Raw genomic sequence first — 19537 nt, forward strand, 5'->3', positions numbered from 1 at the left:
TGCCACATATTCTACCAGAATTCCTTCTCATCCTCTCCAACTCTTTCATAGACTGGATGTCATGCACTGGTTTCTAGACACCTCCTTCACAAGTTATGCTTTGGTGGTCTTGTACCTCACTTTATAATGTGGGAGTAATTAGCAATTATTGACTTGAGGGTTCAGCCAAAACCGAGACAAGAAAGGGGTCCTATTTTTATGTCCTATTACACATGCTTGAAAGGAATTGTCAGAACAAAAAAGGCCAATCATATAAAACAATCAGCAAACATGGTATAGTTTTTGCACATCAAGTTCCCCTGAGAACAAAGAGCTGCTTTGCCTCTCTATAAAATATTTTTAAAAAATACTTTAAGGGTGAGCACACAATAGAGTATACAGATGTTATATTATAAAGTTGTACACCTAAAATATATGTTATTATCCAAAGTTACCCCAATAAATTTAAGAGAAAAAACATTTTAAACTGCAAGAATAACCTGCAGTTTAAAATATTAATCGGTTGCCTCCTGTACACCCCCTACTGGGGATCAAGCCCGCAACCCAGGCCTGTGCCCCTGACCAGAATTGAACCAGGACGCTTCAGTACACAGGCCGACGCTCTCTCTATCCACTGAGCCAAACTGGCTAGGGCATAACTTGCAGTTTAAGTCTTTATGCACAACTCTGATTATTTTCTTGTGATAAATTATCAGATGTGGAATTACTGGGTAAATATCTATCTTCATATTCCTAATATGCATTGCCAGATTTCCTTCAGGAAATTTGTGCTTATTTAGCTTCCACCAAAAGTGTATGAGGATGTCTGATAAAAGCCATTTTATGTGAAAATCTTTGTTGGATGAAAATTACCCAGTATTGATGATCAGAATCAGGGCAGGACCATGCTCAGAGCACTGAGAGTCAGAAGGCTGCCCCAGCAGGAGTCCCCAAACCAGGCTCCTCATTGTAAATTCCGGATACCTACCAGGCACTGAGGTCGACACCAGCCCAGCGATATAAGACTCTACCCTCATCTACCCTCCCTTAAATTTTGCAAATGCGCCCCAAAGCAGGCCCAACGTTCCGAGTTCCGCCTAAGACCCTGAGGCAGGACTCTTCCCACTGCTTCCCAGGCTCACTTCCTTCCCCATCAAATGGTGATACCATGTTAGTCCCTTTGGGCTGTCGTGGGACTCCAAGGGGATAAAAATGTGAAGGAGTGTGGTGCAGTGTGCAGAATTATTACTAAAAATAAAGGCAAAGGCTTGGCTGGTTTGGCTCAGTGGATAGAGCGTCGAGGTCCGCCTGTGGACTGAAGGGTCCCAGGTTCGATTCCGGTCAAGGGCACATGCCTGGGTTGTGGGCTCGATCCTCAGTAGGGGGCGTGCAGGAGGCAGGTGATCAATGATTCTCATCATTGGTGTTTCTCTTCCCTCCTCTCTGAAATCAATAAAAAAGAAAATATATTATATATATAATATATATTACATATATAAGTAATATATATAATATATATTATATATATTACATATATATAATATATAATATATATTATATATATATTACATATATATATAATATATATATGTAAAGGCAAAGAGAGACCCTGCAAAACTGGAGACCGAGGGCGGAGACGGTCATAGCGCGCGGCCCGGCCACCTGGAGGCAGCTTGGGAGGCAGCTTGGGAGGCTGTTGTTAGGCTCTCGCGGGCTCCGGATTCCCCGCTGCAAGGTGCAGCCCGCCGGCCCCGCCCCCGCCTCCTCCCCGCACCGCCCCCGCCCCCGCCCCCTCTGGCCCCGCCCCCCGCGCCGGCCCCGCCCCGCCCCGCCCCGCCCCCTCCGGCCCCGCGCCGGCCCCGCCCGGAAGCGTCGGTAGAACGGACCCGCATGGAGCTCGAACCCAGCTCCTCCGATGCCACCTCTGCTCCCGCCGCGCTCTTCGCCTGGGTGCGTGACTCCGCCCCCGCGCCGGGGCGGCTGGGACTGAGGGGCGCGCGGAGGCGGGGAGCTCCCGGGCTCCGCGTGGGCGGTCCGGGGCTGGGCGGCGGAGATTCGAGCCCGGCGCTGCCTCGGTTGGAGGATCCTGGGCCGGGGGCGGAAGAGGAGAGGGCGGAGGGAAGGGTCTTCGCGGCGTGACTGAGGGGGCCTGCTGGCCGGTGGGGTCAGACCGGAGGGCCTGCGGCTCAGTGGGAAGGACCTGCCCCCGGGGCAGAGCGTCTGGTTCTGCCTGAGCTCCGGGACAGACGGCGGGGATGGCCCCGAAGACAGGATCACCCGTCTCGGAGCCTGTGGGTCACCGGGGCCCCGCACCCTGCCTGGCCCGGAGGACCGGGCCGTCCCCAGCTCCGCCCCAGCCTGGCGGGAGCCTCCTTCCGAGTGCGGCCTGCGGAGTGTGGCGGCGCACAAAGGCAGAGACCCTGCACCGTCGCTGCTGTTCTGCTGTGGCCGGCGCCTGCCCGTGTCGGGGGCGGGGGGGTCTGCGCGGTCCGGGTTTGACTGGCGCCCGGAGAGACAGGGTCCCGTTTTATGTCCTGGCGGGGGGAGAGGCGTGCGTGGCAGGTCCTCCGCCGGATGCCCGGGAGCAGGCAGACGCGGTGTCTTAGTTCCTCATAACGTGTGTCCCGGTGTTCATGCCGTGTGTCATCTGTGGATGTCAGCCTCCTTGGCTAGAACGTCAGCGTCGTCACGGTGGGTGCTGAGCCTGTCTTGTTCACGGTGCCTGGCACGTGGCAAGGGGCTCAGTAAATATCTGTTGACTAATACCTGTTGTATGTGACCCCTGGGCTGGTCTTTTGGGAAAAACACGAGTGAAAGACTTAACGCTTGGGGTGGGGGTTGGGGGGTGTGGGTGGGGAGATACCTATATTGCTGTGAAAACCAGTATATGTTCGCTAATTTAAAAACTAATTATCAGTACAAGGAACACTTGTTGAATGTCAGCCGCAGACTCGCAGAAGGGGGAGTGTGGTGTGGCCTGAGTAGTCGGGCTGTCTGAGTATCTTTGAGGTGAGAACTTGACCTGGTGGTGGAGTTGAGATTGAATGTGTGCCTGGGGTGGGTGGTGTCTCTGGCTTTTCCCTGGCCAGAGACGGGGTGTGGACAGAGGAAACATCTGGCAGAAAAAGCCTTTCAGCTGTGGCCTTGTCTGTACGGAAACAAAAAGGCTGTTGCACCTAACCCCACCGCCGTGCTTGGAGACCTGATGGTGTGTTCTTCCAGCTGCGCTATCTGTGTATTAGTTTGCTAAGGCTGCCATAACAAAATGCCACCGGTTGGGGGGCTGAAACCATGGACATTTATTTTCTCACCGTTCTGGAGGTCAGAAGTCTAAGATCAAGGTGTGAACAGGTTTATGTTCTTGTGAGGCCTGTCTCTTGCTTAGCGACGGCAGCCTTCTTGCTGTGTCCTCAGGGATTTTTCTCTGTGCAAGAGCATCCCTGTGTTTCTTCTAAGAACACCAGTCATACTGGTGTCGGGCCACATGGTTATGACCTCATTTAACCTTCATTGTCTTTGAAAAGCCCTGTCTCCAAGTCTAGTTCCATTCTGAGCTCCTGGCGGTTAGGGCTTCAACAAATGAATTTTAGGGGAACACAAGTCAGTCTCTTATTATTTCTTTTCTTAGCCATCCCAGGGACTCTTGACCTCCTTGGAGTTGTGTGTGTGTGTGTGTGTTTTGCCTGAAGGCAAATAGAGCTGTAATAGGTTGTATTAAAATTTCATTTTGCTTTGCTTTATCATGGATTTAGGGCCTCCTGTTGCATTACAAAAATTTGGTATCGTAATTTGAATTCCATAATGCCAGCGTCTGACTTTCTGTTCAGCAGCCTGTAATCCGGGTCATGGGGCAGCCATGAGAACTCAGGGCTAATGGAGAAATCCTGTGCATACGCCCTCCACGTCACCCTGTGCAAGCATTTGATCTTTCCTAGGTAGGGACTCATAGGGTCTTATATTCATTCATTATAAAATATATGCACACCTTTTCTGGGCCGGCATAGATTCAGATGCAGGGGAAATAGCAGTGAGCAAAATAAAGTTCCTACCTTCATGAAGTTTACTTTTTAGGTGGTAGACAGTAAACACATAAACATATATAATGTTATGTCAGGCAGTGCTGTGAAGAAAAAGAAAGCAAGAAAAAGTGATAGGGATACTATGTTAGATAGGGTCATACAGTCAGCCTCTTGCCAGGTAAGCTCTGAGCAGGTTCATCATATTTATATTTATATATATATATATATATATATATATGTGTGTGTGGGTGTGTGTGTGTATATATATATACACACACACACACACACACACCCCCACACACACACACATATACATATATATATATATATATATATATATATATATATATATATATTTTAGAGGCCCGGTGCACAATCTTTGTGCACTGGGGGGGGGGGGTGTCCCCTCAGCCTGGCTTGTGCCCTCTCGCAGTCCAGGACCCCTTGCTCCTTACTGCCCACCTGCTCACTGCTCCTTACCACTGGCTGAGTGGTGCTCCCCCTGTAGGAGCACACTGACCACCAGGAAGCAGCTCCTGCATTGAGTGTCTGCCCCTGGTGGTCAGTGCGCATCGTGGCAACTGGTCTTTCTGCCCTTTGGTCAATTTGCATATTAGGCTTTTATTATATAGGATGTATGTGTGTGTGTGTGTGTGTGTGTGTGTGTGTGTATATAATTTTTTTTTCTTTATTCTTAGAGACAAAGTTGCCTACCCAGCTATGTGACTATGGGAAATTTCTTAATCTCTCTGAGCCTTAGTTTCTTCATCTGTACAATGAGAACGACAATACCCATCTCCTCTGTTGTGAGAGTTAAAGGTGATTGCCCAGCACAGGGAGAAGCACTCAGTAATCGGTAGCTAATTTGCCCCTGAGGGCCTCTGGGACCTGTGTCCCTGCCATGGCTTGCTTTTCCAGCATGGAGTCCTTGCACCCCAGGATGACTGGGGAAGAGATCACATGGGGCAGGAGTTTGTTTTTATGTATGTATGTATGTTTTGTAGTTTTATTTTTTAAAAACAGAGAGAGATAGAAACATCAATGATGAGAGAACCATCAATGGGCTGCCTCCTGCCTACCCCCTACTGGGGATCTTGCCTGCAACCCCGGCATGTGCCCTTGACCAGAATCGAACCCGGGCCTCTCCAGTCTGCAGGCCGACATTCTATCCACTGAGCCAAACTGGCTAGTTGTTTTAAATCACTTTTGCTCATTCAGGCATTTTAAAAACAAACACATTTTAAAGATTTTATTACTCATCTCTAGGAAGAACTAGCCAGAAGCAGATACCTGGAGAAATTATAAGGATTCCTGAAATCTTAATTAGATTCTCTCAGCAGATCCACCATCCATTCTCTTCAATTTCGAAAACAAAAAGCTCTGAACGCCCCAAACTGACCTGACATAGGCTGTTTATAGTCTTTGTCTACTTACTCTGAGTATGTGTACCATTTACTGTAGGAATAATACTGTTGTTTATGGGGTGCTGCTCCTGTACCTTGCAGAAGAGTTTATGATGTATGTATTACTTTTCTACAGTCCGTGAAATTCTGATCTGAAACGTATCTGGCTGCAAGGGTTTCAGATTAGGGATTGTGGACCTTTACTGTATAATAATGATAGACATATTGTCCCCTTACAGGGATCTCACCATGTGAATCTTAGAGTCACAGAGCATAGTACTAGGAAATGCCCTTAGAGATCATTGCCACCCTCTTTCACATACTAGGTGTACCAGTTAATAATGCGGATTTTTTTCAATAGATGGAGTTACACATATGTTGATATATATGCTATTTTGTTGTATTGACAGCAAGCTTCAAAACTTCATAATTCAAATTTGCTGAAGGTGTTAACATCATAGATATTTTTACGCTTAAAAATGTCGAGTTTCGTGCCAAAAAAAGAGCATTAGCGGGAAGTTTTAATTATTTTGAAGAAAAGTGCTGCTGAATACTTCGGGAAGCTTATGGTGAACGTGCTCCATTTCAAGATACTTGTGAATGCTGGTGTAAACACTTTAAAAGTGATGATTTCGATATGAAAGACAAAGAACGACCAGGTCAACTGAAAAGGTTTGAAGACCAACAATTACAAGCATTATTGGATGAAGATGTATGTCAAATTCAAAAACAACTTGCAAAAAGAGTAAATGTTGCTCAGCAAACAATTTCCGATCATTTACAAGCAATGGAAAAGATTTTAAAGGAAGGAAAATGGGTGCCACATCAACTGAACGAAAGACAAATGAGGTCATCAGTAAAATGGTGCTTCAACGGCACTAAATAAAGTCTTTTTTTGCATCGAATTGTGACTGGTGATGAAAAGTGGATTTATTTTGAGAATCCCAAATGCACAAAATCATGGGTTGATCCAAGTCAACCATCAACATTGACTGCAAGGCCAAATCGCTTTGGAAAGAAGACAATACTCTGCGTTTGGTGGGATCAGGAAGGTGTGGTGTATTATGAGCTTCTAAAACCAGGTGAAACCCTTAATACTGATCGCTACCAACAACAAATAATTAAGTTGAACCACGCTTTGATTGTGAAACGACCAGAATGTGCCAGAAGACATGGCAAAGTAATTTTTCTTCATAATGACACACCATCACACACTTCAAAACCAGTTAAAGACACGTTAAAAGATCTAGCCTGGGAAGTATTAACCCACCCGTTGTATTCACCAGACCTTGCTCCTTCAGATTACCACTTGTTCCGATTGATGGCACATGCACTTTCTGAGCAGCACTTCAAAACATACAAAGAAGTGGAAAATTGGGTCTCTGAACGGTTTGCCTCAAAACAAGAAAAGTTCTGTTGGGACGGAATCAGATTACCTGAAAGATGGGGGAAATGTGTAGCTAGCGATGGACATTACTTTGAATAAAGCACTTTTGATGTTTCTCTTGAAATTATCGTCTTTTCTTTGATTACAAAATCCGCCATTATTAACCGGTACACATAGTACAGATGAAATAACAATGACATGCCCTGCTTGAGGGCACAAAATTCTTAGCTAACTTTGATTACAGAGAGTCATTACTGGTTTTCCCAGTGGGACATGGGGAGAAGGGACAAGAAATAGTCCTAGCACTTTGTTTCTATTTCCCTTCATTATTTCTTTTCTTAGCCATCCCAGGTAATTCGATTTTATCAGAAGGAACTCCCATGTTGTCCTCAAAAGCAACATAGGGGAGCTGGGGCATTGGAAGGGGAAGGTGAGGAGTATCATTGGATAAACTGGGGATGCTAAGGGCTCCTCTCACCTGGCAAGCATGGTGTTCTGGGGATGGAGCTGCCTTCTAAGTGTGGGTTGCATATAATAGCCTCTTAAGAATGAGCTTATTAAAACCTCATTTGTATATAGACTCTGAGATGTTGTTGGGGTGAGAAAGGCAGAGCCAGGTAAATAAAGGGGTTCTCATACTTTTTTCATCCTTGGTTTATTTTATTTCTAGGGTGCAAATAGCTATGGGCAACTTGGCCTTGGCCATAAGGAAGATGTGTTTTTGCCCCAGCAACTGAATGACTTCTGTAAACCTGTGTGTGTCAGGAGGATCGCAGGAGGAGGGGGCCACTCTGCTGTTGTCACAGGTAACTTTCTTTCAAGAGTACATAGCCCCTTGTTTTCTTAGACATTTCCCCCTAGGATGTTATATTACCATCTTTCAACCTTTTGTATTTTGCAGAGGAAATCATTTTGGTAAAAGAGCCAAGTTGTTATCAGAGAATCCTAGATTGTTAGAGCTGAAAGAACTTCAGAGATTTGGGCTCTCCTGAAACTCCCACCTCCCTCCCCCTCTTCCTATCTCATTACACAAATGAGGCTCAAAGAAGAAAACTGATTGCTTAAGATTATAAGACATATTCGTGGCAGAGTTGTAAAATATGTCACATTTTATACCATAGATTGCTACTTAACTTTTGCTTATGAGTTAGGAGTCTGCAATTAGCTTGTATATTCCTTGAGAGCAAGAACTTTGCATTTTCCTTAATTTCCCTTGAAATAACTAGGATAGAACTTCACAAGTACTACAAGTGCTACAACATTGTGAAAGAGGACATAGTGCATCCTGGTGAAAAACGCAAACTCTGGGTTTAAGTCCTGGTTCTGTTATTTGTTATCTGTATGGTCTTACAGCAGTGGTTGGCAAACCGTGGCTCGTGAGCCACATGCGGCTCTTTGGCCCCGTGGCATGGGCCACGAAGTTTCAGTCTCACTGTACGTGTGCGCCCGCACGTTGTATTTTGTGGAAGAGCCACACTCAAGGGGCCAGTTTGCCGACCACTGCCTTAGAGAAATTACTTAATTCCTCTGTGTCAGTTTCTTGTCTATTCCATGGGGATACTAATGGTGGATAAAAAGAACCAATGAATTAACGGCTGCATTTTATGGGTCCTTGGCACTTTTGGACCCATAAAGAAATATTAAAAATTATATTTTACAGCTGTATTGATGTAAAGATTAATATAATCCAGGCTAGTTTTAGTATTATATATTCATTATTATTACATTTATTTTTCTGTTTTTATTTTTTTACAGTATATTTTTAGTGATTTCAGAGAGGAAGGGAGAGGGAGGGAGAGAGAAACATCAGTGGTGAGAGAGAATCATTGATTAGCTGCCTCTTGCATGGCCCCCACTGGGGATCAAGCCTGCAACCCAGGTATGTGCCCTGACTGGGAATCAAACTCTGATCTCCTGGTTCATAGGCCATTGCTCAACCATTGAGCCACACCAGCTGCAGTTTTTCTGATTTTAAAAGAATTTAAAATTAAAACATTTTTTGTGGGCCTCTAAAAGTATTGTGGGCCCTAGGCCCTGTGCTTGAAGGATTAGTTGGCCCCACACAGAAACCTCTTAGAACAATATTTGGCACTGTCCAAGTGCAGAATAGATTTGGCTTTACTGTTACAGCAGGTGCTCAATTTGGTGATTAGTTGGCCACTACTCTAGCACTTGGAGTTTCCATTTAGATACTAGATTTGAGTCCCTTGGCCTAGTGCCATTTGGTTCAGTGCACATTAATATACCTGGCTTATTAATGTGGGTGGGAAAAGATCTTTGGCAGTTGTAATTTCCCCTGTGCACACTATCACCAAAGCCTTTGTATTTTACAGATGGAGGAAGCCTTTTCGTTTGTGGCCTGAACAAAGATGGGCAGTTGGGGCTTGGTCACACGGAGGATGTCCTGTATTTTACACCCTGCAAATCCCTCATTGGCTGTCCCATCCAACAGGTGGCCTGTGGCTGGGACTTTACCATTATTCTCACAGGTGAGTTCACTGCTAGGGGAATCTTTGTCACCACAAAGGCTTTGAGTGAGAAGAGCACAATGGTGGTGATGCTGATTAAATGAAAGCCTCTTTGGGTTTAAAACATACACACAAATGTTCTCTGTGGTAGTCAAAGAAAGTTATGAGGTGTCTTTTGCAAGGAGAGTTTAAACAGTAAAACTTTGGGCAGGAAAACTTTTAAAAAATATATATATTTTTATTGATTTCAGAGAGGAAAGGAGAGGGAGAGAAACATTAGTGATGAGAGAGAATTATTGATTGGCTGCCTCCTGCACCCCCCTCCTGGGGATCGAGTCCGCAACCCAGGCATGTGCCCTTGACCGGAATCGAACCCAGGACCCTTCAGTCTGCATGTTGATGCTCTATCCACTGAGCCAAACCTGCTAGGGCTGAGCTGGTAAACCTTTGCCAGAGACTGGGGAATGAAATAGATCACCTTTGGTGGCCACTTCCTGTACCAGAAGTTTATGATAGTTTCACGGCTGGGCTAGGTGGGCAGGAGTGCCAGCTGCGGTTACTCACAGGGGAACGCTGTAGTTGTCACAACAGTGATGGTAGCTTTCCCCTTGCAAAATATGAATATGATTGGACAGAACTGTTCTGTTTCTGTGAAGCCAGATAGCAGAATAGGATGTAGAGGGATAGGGGCTAAGAGTTAATAGAATACAGTTGGTTCTCTGTATCCGCAGGTTTCACATCTGTGGATTCAACCAACTGCTGATCAAAAACCGAATACCGAATGGTACATGTTGTTCTCTGCCTGGGACAGCCCCTCTCTTGTCTCTCTGGTGAACTCTTGTCCCGTCATTACAGCCCTGCTAGGGTGTCTCCATCTCTCTTCTATGGAGGGGTTCCGTACTGTGTGTTGACTATGGTAGTAATTACTAGAATCTAAATAATAGCTATCATTTATGAAGTGCTCAATATGGGCCCGTGTTTTGGTTTTAGGGAGTCATAGATAACACTCTGTTTCCTTTCACATTTGGAACCAATTGTGAAAAAGGTATAGAGACAGGTGGAGATCAAACTATTGGCTTTTTACTGATAAAGGCTAATTTGGAGGACAGGGTTCATTGTCAGGCCAAGCGGTTCTTTGATCCAAATTTATCCCCAAAACTCTAGGCCTTTCCCACAGTGGAAACCCTTACTATGTGTCAGCCCAGAGTGCCTGCGAGGAAGGTGCCAAGCCACACGTGTTCTGTTCTTTCCTTCTCCCAAACTCACCAACTGGTTAGGTTACCCCTCGTCCGCTAGAAAGCGGTGAGTATGGGAAAGGCAAGGAGAAAGGTCTGAAGTGTTAAAATAATGGAAATTGTGTTACATGGAAACATGAAAAGTGGGGAATAAGTATCCTTCTATCGCACAGTGGGCCCTGGGCTGTGTTCCACACAGCTAATCTGTCATAGTTGGCCGTGTGAGGGATAGTCTGTGTAAGGCAGCCATGCCCAGGGTTTTTATTCCTAGAGCAACAATGAAAGCAGGGACCATGGTTTGAATGTGCCGAAGCACAGGGCCCTCACTCCTTTCATTCCCTTGGCTCCTTCAGTGTTTACCCATTGGTCACAGATCTCTTACTACTTAGATGGTGACTTAAGCGTTTGTATTTTGCAGAAAATGGTCAGGTTCTATCGTGTGGATCCAACTCCTTTGGCCAATTAGGAGTTCCTCATGGGCCTGGAAGATGTGTGGTTCCCCAGTCCATTGAGGTAAGGACATCACTTGATATGCACCTTGCCGTGTCCTGTTAAAGAATTTCCAGGATATTACAGTTATTCCTCCGCAGATGGGCTGGGTCCCTGAAAGCTGAAAAACAGTTTTTTCTGGGAAAAGTTGTCTTGGGGGCATGAAGGTTGTGAGTGGAAAAAAAACCCCACACCCTCTGTTTTTTTTTTTTTTTAAATATATTTTATTGATTTTTTACAGAGAGGAAGGGAGAGAGATAGAGAGTTAGAAACATCGACGAGAGAGAAACATCGATCAGCTGCCTCCTGCACACCCCCCACTGGGGATGTGCCCGCAACCCCAGGTACATGCCCTTGACCGGAATCGAACCCGGGACCCCTCAGTCCGCAGGCCGATGCTCTATCCACTGAGCCAAACCGGTTTTGGCACCACACCCTCTGTTGATCCTCATACACTTTATACATTTTTGTGGAATAAAATAATAAAGATTATATGTCTTATAAAGACATTAATGACTTTTTATAATTCTAAAATTAGTAATCATGGGAACTATGTTAGAAATTGGTCCAGATAGAAGTGACTTACCTATCTATAGACACTAAATTAGGCAAATGGTATAAGCCAGTGTTGTCTAATAGAAATATAATGTGAGCCATATATGTAATTTAAAAATTTCTAATAGCACCATTTAAAAAAATTAAAGAGAAATGGGTGAGATTAATTTTTGAAATAACAACTTTATTGAGATGTAATTTACATACCATAGCATTTACCCTTTAAAAATGTATGGTTTAGTGTTTTTTAGTATTTTCACAGAGATGTGCAGCCTTCACCATGATCTAATTTTAGAACATATTCATTACCAGGAAAGAAACTGTGCACCCAATAGCAGTCACTTCTTATTCTTCCTTCCCCTCCCCTTGACAACTACTAATCTACCTCTATGGATTTGCCTCTTCTGGGCATTTCATACAAATGAAATATTATACGATAGGTGGCCTTTCTTTTTTTTAATGTGTGGCTTTTTATATCTGACTTCTTTCACTTCACGTGATGTTTTCAAGTTTTATTCATATTGTGGTATGTAGGCAAAATTAATTTAAATAGCTTTTAAATTAATCCAATGTATCCAAACTATTATCATTTCACTTCATATGTCATTAATATATACATTTATTCATGAGATATTTTGTATTCTTTATTTTATACTAAGTTGAACTCTGGTGTACATTTTTATGTCTCTACTCAATCTAGTCACATTTCACTTGTTCAGTAATCACACGTAGCTAGAGGCTACCATATTGAACAGCTTGAGTATAGAACAAGGCTCCTGGCCCTAGTTCAGAACTCTTCATTGCATCTTACTTAAGATGTATAAATTTTGGTGCAGTTTATAGTGTAAGTGATCATAATAGGACCGTGGAATATTTTAAGAGAAATATGCTGGGATCCAAAATGAGTTTTGCCACCTAAGCTGCTCCACTCCTATCTAATTTCCTGAAACTCTGACTCAGCGTGGGAGATCTATTTTCAAGGGAGAGAGCTTGGTCTGCTTCTGTCATCTGCTGAATTACAATTGCTGGTCTGCGGGGTATTAGTTGGGTCATGGTTTCCATGGTGCTTTAGTCTGTTTGGGCTGCTATAACAACATACCATAGACTGGATGGCTTAAACAACAGGCATTTATTTCTCATGGTTCTGAAGGCTGGGAAGATCAAGGCACCAGCAGATTGGGAGTCTGGAGAGGGCCCACCTCCTGGTTCACAGACAGCTGTCTTCCTGCTGTGTCCTTTCATGGCAGGAGAGGCAGAGGAGCTCTCTGGGATCTTTTTTTTTCTTTTAATCCTCACCCGAGGATATTTTCCCCTTGATTTTCAGAGAGAGTGGGAGGGAGGGAGAGAGACAGAGAGAGAGAAACATCGATGTGAGAGAGACACGTTGATTGGTTGCCTGCCGCACGTGCCCCGACTGGGGCCGGGGATTGAGCCTGCAACCAGGGTACGTGTGCCCTTGACCAGAATCAAACCTGGGATCCTCAGTCTGAGGACCAGTGCTCCAACCCCTGAGCCAAACCAGCTAGGGCTGAGAACCTATTTTTAAAACCACCCCAAGACATATCGGAGAGGACATCCCTTCACATATTTGGAAAGCATCATCAGAAGCTGTAGCAGCTAGGTTTGGCTTCACCTAAGGAGATAAATGGAACAGTGCACAGATGGAGCAGGTGCCTGGGGAGGTGGTGAGCCCATGTGTCTGGAAGTAGGTGTTTGGCAGGCGTTGGATGGGGATTGGATTAGATCCAAGTTCTGCAAACTAGAACCCTTGGTAAATAAAGTTTTATTGGAACACAGCCACACCCATTTATTTATGGCTTTTATGTTATAGTGGCAGAGGAGAGTAGTGTGACAGAAACCATATGGCCTGCAAGGTCTAAAATATTTACACCCTAGCTGGTTTGGCTCAGGGGTGGGAGCACTGGCCCTCGGACTGAGGGTCCCAGGTTTGATTTTGGTCAAGGGCATGCGTACATTGGTTGCAGGCTTAACCCCCGGCCCCAGTTGTGGCACGTGTGGCAGGCAACCAATCAATGTGTCTCTCTCACATCGATGTTTCTCTGTGTCTCTCCCCCTCCCTTCCACTCGCTCTGAAAATCAATGGAAAAGTATCCTTGGATGAGGATTAAAAAAAAAAAGATCCCAGAGAGCTCCTTTGGGTTGCGGGCTTAATCCCCAGTAGGGGGCGTGCAGGAGGCAGCCAATCAATGATTCTCTCTCATCATTGATGTTTCTATCTCCCTCTCCCTGCCCCTCTGAAATCAATAAAAATATATTAAAAATATATTTATAAAAATTAAAATATTTACTGTCTGGCCCTTTATAGAAAATGTTTGCCAACCATTGTGTACTGGATGAACCTGAAGGTCCCTCCATCTGTGAGAGGCATTGTGATAGGGTATATTAAAAAGGTTTTTGTCTTTTAGGGATGCATGTGGAGGTGTTTATGAATGGGGGCTCTAAACCAATAGACACATAATGCGGGCCATGCTGCATTGCATTTGGGCATCAATTTCATAACAGTTTGGAGATGGATGATTCTGAGGACTCAATCCTTTTCTGTTTTGACAGCTCCTGAGAGAGGAGGTTGTTAGTATTGCTGCTGGACTGAGGCATGCGTTAGCTGCTACAGGTGATCATTTTGCTTTTATTTTCTAAATAGATGTGTAATAAGGAGAAACAGAATTTTAGAAGAAGTCAACTATAAGGAGTAACTCAATGTCCTCCTCCGCTGCACTTGTGATTAATGGGAGGGACGTAAGGCCAAAGTTATGTGGGAAAGACTTTAGCAGGTAGGAAGGAAGGAAATAAACTTCCAGCTCTTTATTATGTTCTAGGCATGGGGCTAGGCTCTCTTGATTTAATCAGTACTCATTTAATCCTCACAGCTGTGCGGTGATGTGAGTTACATTTTTATGTTTGAAGAAACTGAGGTGCAGAGAGGCTAAAGTGCTTGCCTAAGATTCCACAGGGAGTAAGGTAGTAAAAGGTAGAGCTGGGGTCAGAGTCTAGGATTCCAAGGCCCACTTTCTTGGCTCTGACGGCACTAGTAGGATTTTAATGTCTATTGATTTCAAAGCTTCAATGAGCTTGTCTCCTGAACCGTGAGAGGGCGATGGATGTAGGGCTGATTGTGAGGTTGAGGGTGATGAGTCGAGAGGGACGGTTGCAGGTGGAAGAGCAGTGACTCTTTTCTCTCTCCCTTGCTCATTTTTCTGCTCCCACTCCTGGGCTGAAGGACAGCCCTAACCAGCTGTGGCAGCTGAGGCTCAAGTGTTTGGTGAGTCCAGTTGTATAGTGGGGAGAGGAGAGGAAGAAGCTGGTGTTGCACTGTGCTGATGGTGGTCTTAGTGTTAATTGTATATAAAAATCATTTAAGTTTTTCTATTGAGATAATTGTAGATTCACACATAGTTATAAGAAATAAGATAGATCTCATGCACTCTTTTCCCAGCTTCTCCCAGTAGTAACATCTTTTGTAACTGGTGCAGCAGCACAACCAGGATGTCTGGGTACAGTCAGGATGCAGAACAGGTGCATCACCACAAGGACCGCTTGTCACCCTTTATAGCGACACTCACTTCCTACTTGCCCCACTCCCGTCTTAGCTCTTGACAGCCGCTCTTCTGTTTCTCATGTCTATAATATTGTCACTTCAAGAATATCATATAAATGGTATCATAGGGTATACAGTTTTCTTGGGTTGGATTTCTTTTGCTCAACAAAATTCCCTAGAGATTCATCCCAGTTTTGAGCATCAAGTACTATTGCGGAGTAGTATTCCATGGTATAGAGGTACCACCGTATTAGCTCAGGCTGCCAAGACAAAATCCCACAGCCTGGGTGGCTCACACAACAGGAATGTATTTTCTTACAGCTATGGAGGTGAGAAGTCCAAGATCAAGGTGCTGTGAGAATTGGTTTCTGGTGAGGCCTCTGTTCCTGACTTGCAGATGGCTGCCTTCTCTCTGTGTCCTCACATGGCGTTTCCTTTATACACACATGGACAGAGAAACACCACTGGTATCTCTCCTCTACTTATCAGGACACCAGTTCTATCAGATTAAGGTCTCACTTTTATGACTCATTTAACCTTTATTGCCTCCTTATAGGCCCTATTTCCAAATACAGTCACATTGCAGGCTAGAGCTTCCACATGAATTTTCGGGGGACATAATTCAGTCTCTAACAACCACAGTTTGCTTAACCAGTCACCCATTGCAGAACATCTGGTTGCTTCCAGAGTTTGGCTATTAAGAATAAAGCTGTAAACATTTGTGGACAAGTTTTTATGTGACCATAAATTTTCATTTCTCTGGGATAAATGCCCAGGAGTGTGATTGCTGAGTTGTATGGTAGTAATTACACTTTTATAAGCAGTAGCTTCTCTTAGAAATTAACAGGGTGGAGAATTGCCTATCATGGGTTTACTCCCCCCTTTCCTACCAACTTTCTATAATTGCTAGCCTTATGTATACATTTCTGTCCAGTTACAAAGCACCATAGCTTCTATTATGTATTGATTAGCTTAATTGTAAGTCCTCCCCTCCCCCACTCATTTTGTAAATATTTCTGCATGCATTTCTAAAAGATAAGGACTCTTTCTGAAAACATTATTAAAATATTTTTATTGATTTCAGAGAGGAAGGGAGAGGGAGAGATAGAAACATCAAGGATGAGGGAATTATTGATCAGCTGCCTCCTGAACACCCCCTACTGGGGATCGAGCCTGCAACCTGAGCATGTGCCCTTGACCGGAATTAAACCCGGGACTCTTCAGTCCGAAGACCGATGCTCTAGCCACTGAGCCAGAATGGCTAAGGCTGAAGATTAGATTTTGATTGGCTTGGTGGTAATCCCTGTGACAGTCATAAGGCCCTTGAAGAAATAAGCTTTTCCATAATGCATGAGTTATCTGAGAATGAATTAGGAACCTTCCATAGCAGTGAAGTTCAAAGAACAATCTGGTCTTATCCAAATAAGCATTTTTTTCTTCTTCTGTTCAATTGGGAAGCAAGTGGCATCGTGTTCCAGTGGGGAACTGGTTTGGCATCATCTGGACGGCGGTTATGCCCTGGGCAGACCCTCCCACTGTTTTTGACAGCAAAGGAACCGAGCAGAGTGCCAGGTAAGGCCTTTATTTCTTCTGAGTCCTGTATTGATTTTTTGTCAAGAAGTAGAGCCACAGGCATGCAGAAAATGGGTGAATGGAGTTTTGCTTTGGTATTTCTTGGTCTCTGTGTCTTAACTCTCTCTGTTGGTGGGTCTTTTAGTCTTGTTGGGATTTCTGTGGACCCAATAAAAGCATCTCTCTTCACTGCCATAGTTTGGAACCCATTGAGAGGTAGATGCAAGTCAGGTATGTGGAGATCAACACGGTAGCTCTAGAACTATTCAAAGGTAGGTTGGAAGACATGGCTTAGGTGTTAAGGAATAGTGTGTAGCAATAGTAAACCTCTAAATTCTGAATCCCAGGTCGAATTTACCTACCAGTCACTAGAGCAGCTGCATAGAGTCGGGCCCACTAAGCTGACAGCACAGCTGAGAACACATGAGGAGGCACCCTCTCTGCAGGCAGCACATTCCAAGGGGAGCACCCAGAAAGACTTGCCCATTTCCTTCTCCCAAAGGAAAGCAGGAGCCAGTGAGAATGCAGAGAGGGAGGCAGGAATGTTCCCCGCAGGAAATCTCTCTACATGGGCACATGAGGAGTAGTCAGTAAATGCTCTTCCCACAGGTCTGTTGGTCCGTGTTTGGTTGGCCAGTTGTCTGTAGGACTTTCTCCTTTTCTCTCTTTCATGCTGGGACTCATTTTCATTCTTTTCTCTTCCTTCCCCCTTCCTTTCCCTCTGCTCTGCACTCACTTTGTGGGCCTTTATATAGCACCATGTCTTCTTCTTCCTCTTCCTGTCTCACTCTCTTACTTTGTGACCCAGTCTACTGATGGTTGGCTGTAATGAAACCTTTACAGGAAACCTCTAACTACTCCCCTCTAGCTCAGAACAAAGAAGGATTTTAGAAGGTGGTAGGAAGGGGGGAAAGAAAAAGGAAGGGTACAGTGAGGACGATGTATAAGATGTTGGGTTCATTCTGATTTTCCCAAGTCCTACAGGCTCTCCTCTTTCTCTGGTGGTGAGGTTAGCCACATGAAGGGTTGAGTTGGGGAGGGAGAAGGAGGCACTGGATGCTGGACAGGCAGTCCACTTCCCATGACATTGAAAATATTCAGAACATGAACTCAAACTTCCCAAACATTTTTTTTCTGCCTCACCAAGGTATTTACTGCTCCCTGGGCGCATCCTGCTTTCTCATTCTTCTGTGCCTGTGGGCAAACTTTTACCTCTTCCTTTCCTTCCTGTTCCCCCAGGAAAATCCTGATAATTTTTAAGGCCTAGCTCAGGTACAGCTTTCTAAGTAAAGACTTCCCCTCTTCTTGCCTCTGTCATATTTTCTCATGTGTGGATAGCACTGTATATTGTATTGTTATGAGTTGTTTGTACAATCTTTCCCACACACCAAAGATTCTGCTTTCTATTTTAGCACAGAACTGTAACTTAGAAGGAATTAGAAATGCTGTTCTTATATTTGATTTGAACAGCCTGTTTGAGGATCTGCTTGGGGCACAGCTTAGATTCAGAGTTGAATTGGAGGAACTTTTTGATGACACATTTAGAACAGGTCATCAGCTTCCTGCCCTTAAAGCCTTTCATTTTTTATTCCTCCACCTTACTTTACCACCAGCAGTTCTGGAGCTGTGACCCTGAATGTCCCTCCTCACCTGGCCACCAGGGGCCCAGCGCTTCTTCTCTGGTGAATGCGGAGGAAATGTCTGCCTTGTCCCTTTCTCATTCCACAGGATACTTTAAGGTTGAGGGGCATTTTATTAAGACCCTAGTTAATTAAGCAGAAGTGTCAGAAAAAAAGAGTTACAGAATGACTGAGTTTCTCTAGCAGAGTTGATTGGAATTATACCTTGTCAGTAAAGGCAGTGTGATTAAGGGAGGAAAGTGTTGAGTTTAGAGGTGGAAGGCAGGTTGAATTCTAGTTCTGCCTGTGTGTTGTTAGGAAGCCTGGGTTTGTATTTTAGTGCCTGCATGCAATAGTAGCTAAATGTATGAGATGCCATTTTTCTAGGCCCCCTTAGTGGACAGAGCTAGGAAATACACATATTTATACATGCGCACACCCTATCACTTTATCTGTCTCTACTAGAAACCATGAGTCTACATTGATTTCTCCAATGGCAATCCAGTATGGCATGGGCAATGCTAGCCTTCCATCTTTTCATATGTGTGTCTTTCGTCTCCTCTCTGATAGTGAGAAATCTGGCTCCTTTATCCTCAATAGATTTACTTACTTGTTCAGCCCACTGGTGGGTAACCAGTTTCCCCACCACGTTAGCCATCTTCTTGGCAGTGCTCCGACTCAGACCTGCCTGCACTGGCTAAGAGGTTCTCCCAGGCCCTGCTGGTGTTGCTCAGCCCCTTCTCTGCCCCGTTTGTTCTATTATAAATGTAATTTCAAAAAAAATTTTTTTTGTTTTTTGTGTAGGTCTAGAGAATTCTAAAGCAATTTGTGTTGTTGCTGGGTCAGATCACTCAGCTTCGTTGGCAGGTAGGTACCAGCTCTTTCAGTTTAATGTGCCATCACAGCTCTATGTTTCTCCTTTAAGGGGTGATATTGGGGTACCAGAGGGAAGAGCACAGACTTTGGAGGCAGAATTCTGTTGTCACTACGCGAGTGATCTTAGGCAAATCACTTTCCCTCGTGGGACCGTTTCCTTGTCTATGAAATAGTTCATGGATAGTTTGAGAACTAAATATGACAGTACATGTGACACACCCATATGGGCTTACTTCCTTTTCTCTGATTTTGTTTTCTCAATTGTACAATAGGGATAAGAATATCTTCCCTTCAGGGTAATTGTGATTATCAAATCATTAACCAGCAGTAAATTTATATGTGACATATTGTTATCTTATCCATTTAATCTATTTATTTA

General features: G+C 44.4%; 1 protein-coding gene across 1 annotated transcript in view; it reads left to right on the plus strand.

Annotated features, from left to right (window-relative positions):
* Positions 1 to 1838: 1838 nt before the first annotated feature.
* Positions 1839 to 19537, plus strand: part of SERGEF (secretion regulating guanine nucleotide exchange factor) — a 191574-nt gene continuing 173875 nt past the window's right edge. The window contains 7 exon segments of the mRNA XM_070428210.1: positions 1839 to 1929; positions 7459 to 7594; positions 9122 to 9277; positions 10910 to 11004; positions 14107 to 14167; positions 16550 to 16663; positions 19087 to 19149. Of these exon segments, the coding sequence (XP_070284311.1) occupies positions 1870 to 1929; positions 7459 to 7594; positions 9122 to 9277; positions 10910 to 11004; positions 14107 to 14167; positions 16550 to 16663; positions 19087 to 19149 (685 nt within the window). The 5' untranslated portion in view covers positions 1839 to 1869.

This window comes from Myotis yumanensis, unplaced genomic scaffold, assembly GCF_028538775.1.
Source record: "Myotis yumanensis isolate MYYU_CA2020_CCGP unplaced genomic scaffold, mMyoYum1.0.hap1 SCAF_10, whole genome shotgun sequence".
Taxonomy (NCBI): Eukaryota; Metazoa; Chordata; class Mammalia; order Chiroptera; family Vespertilionidae; genus Myotis; species Myotis yumanensis.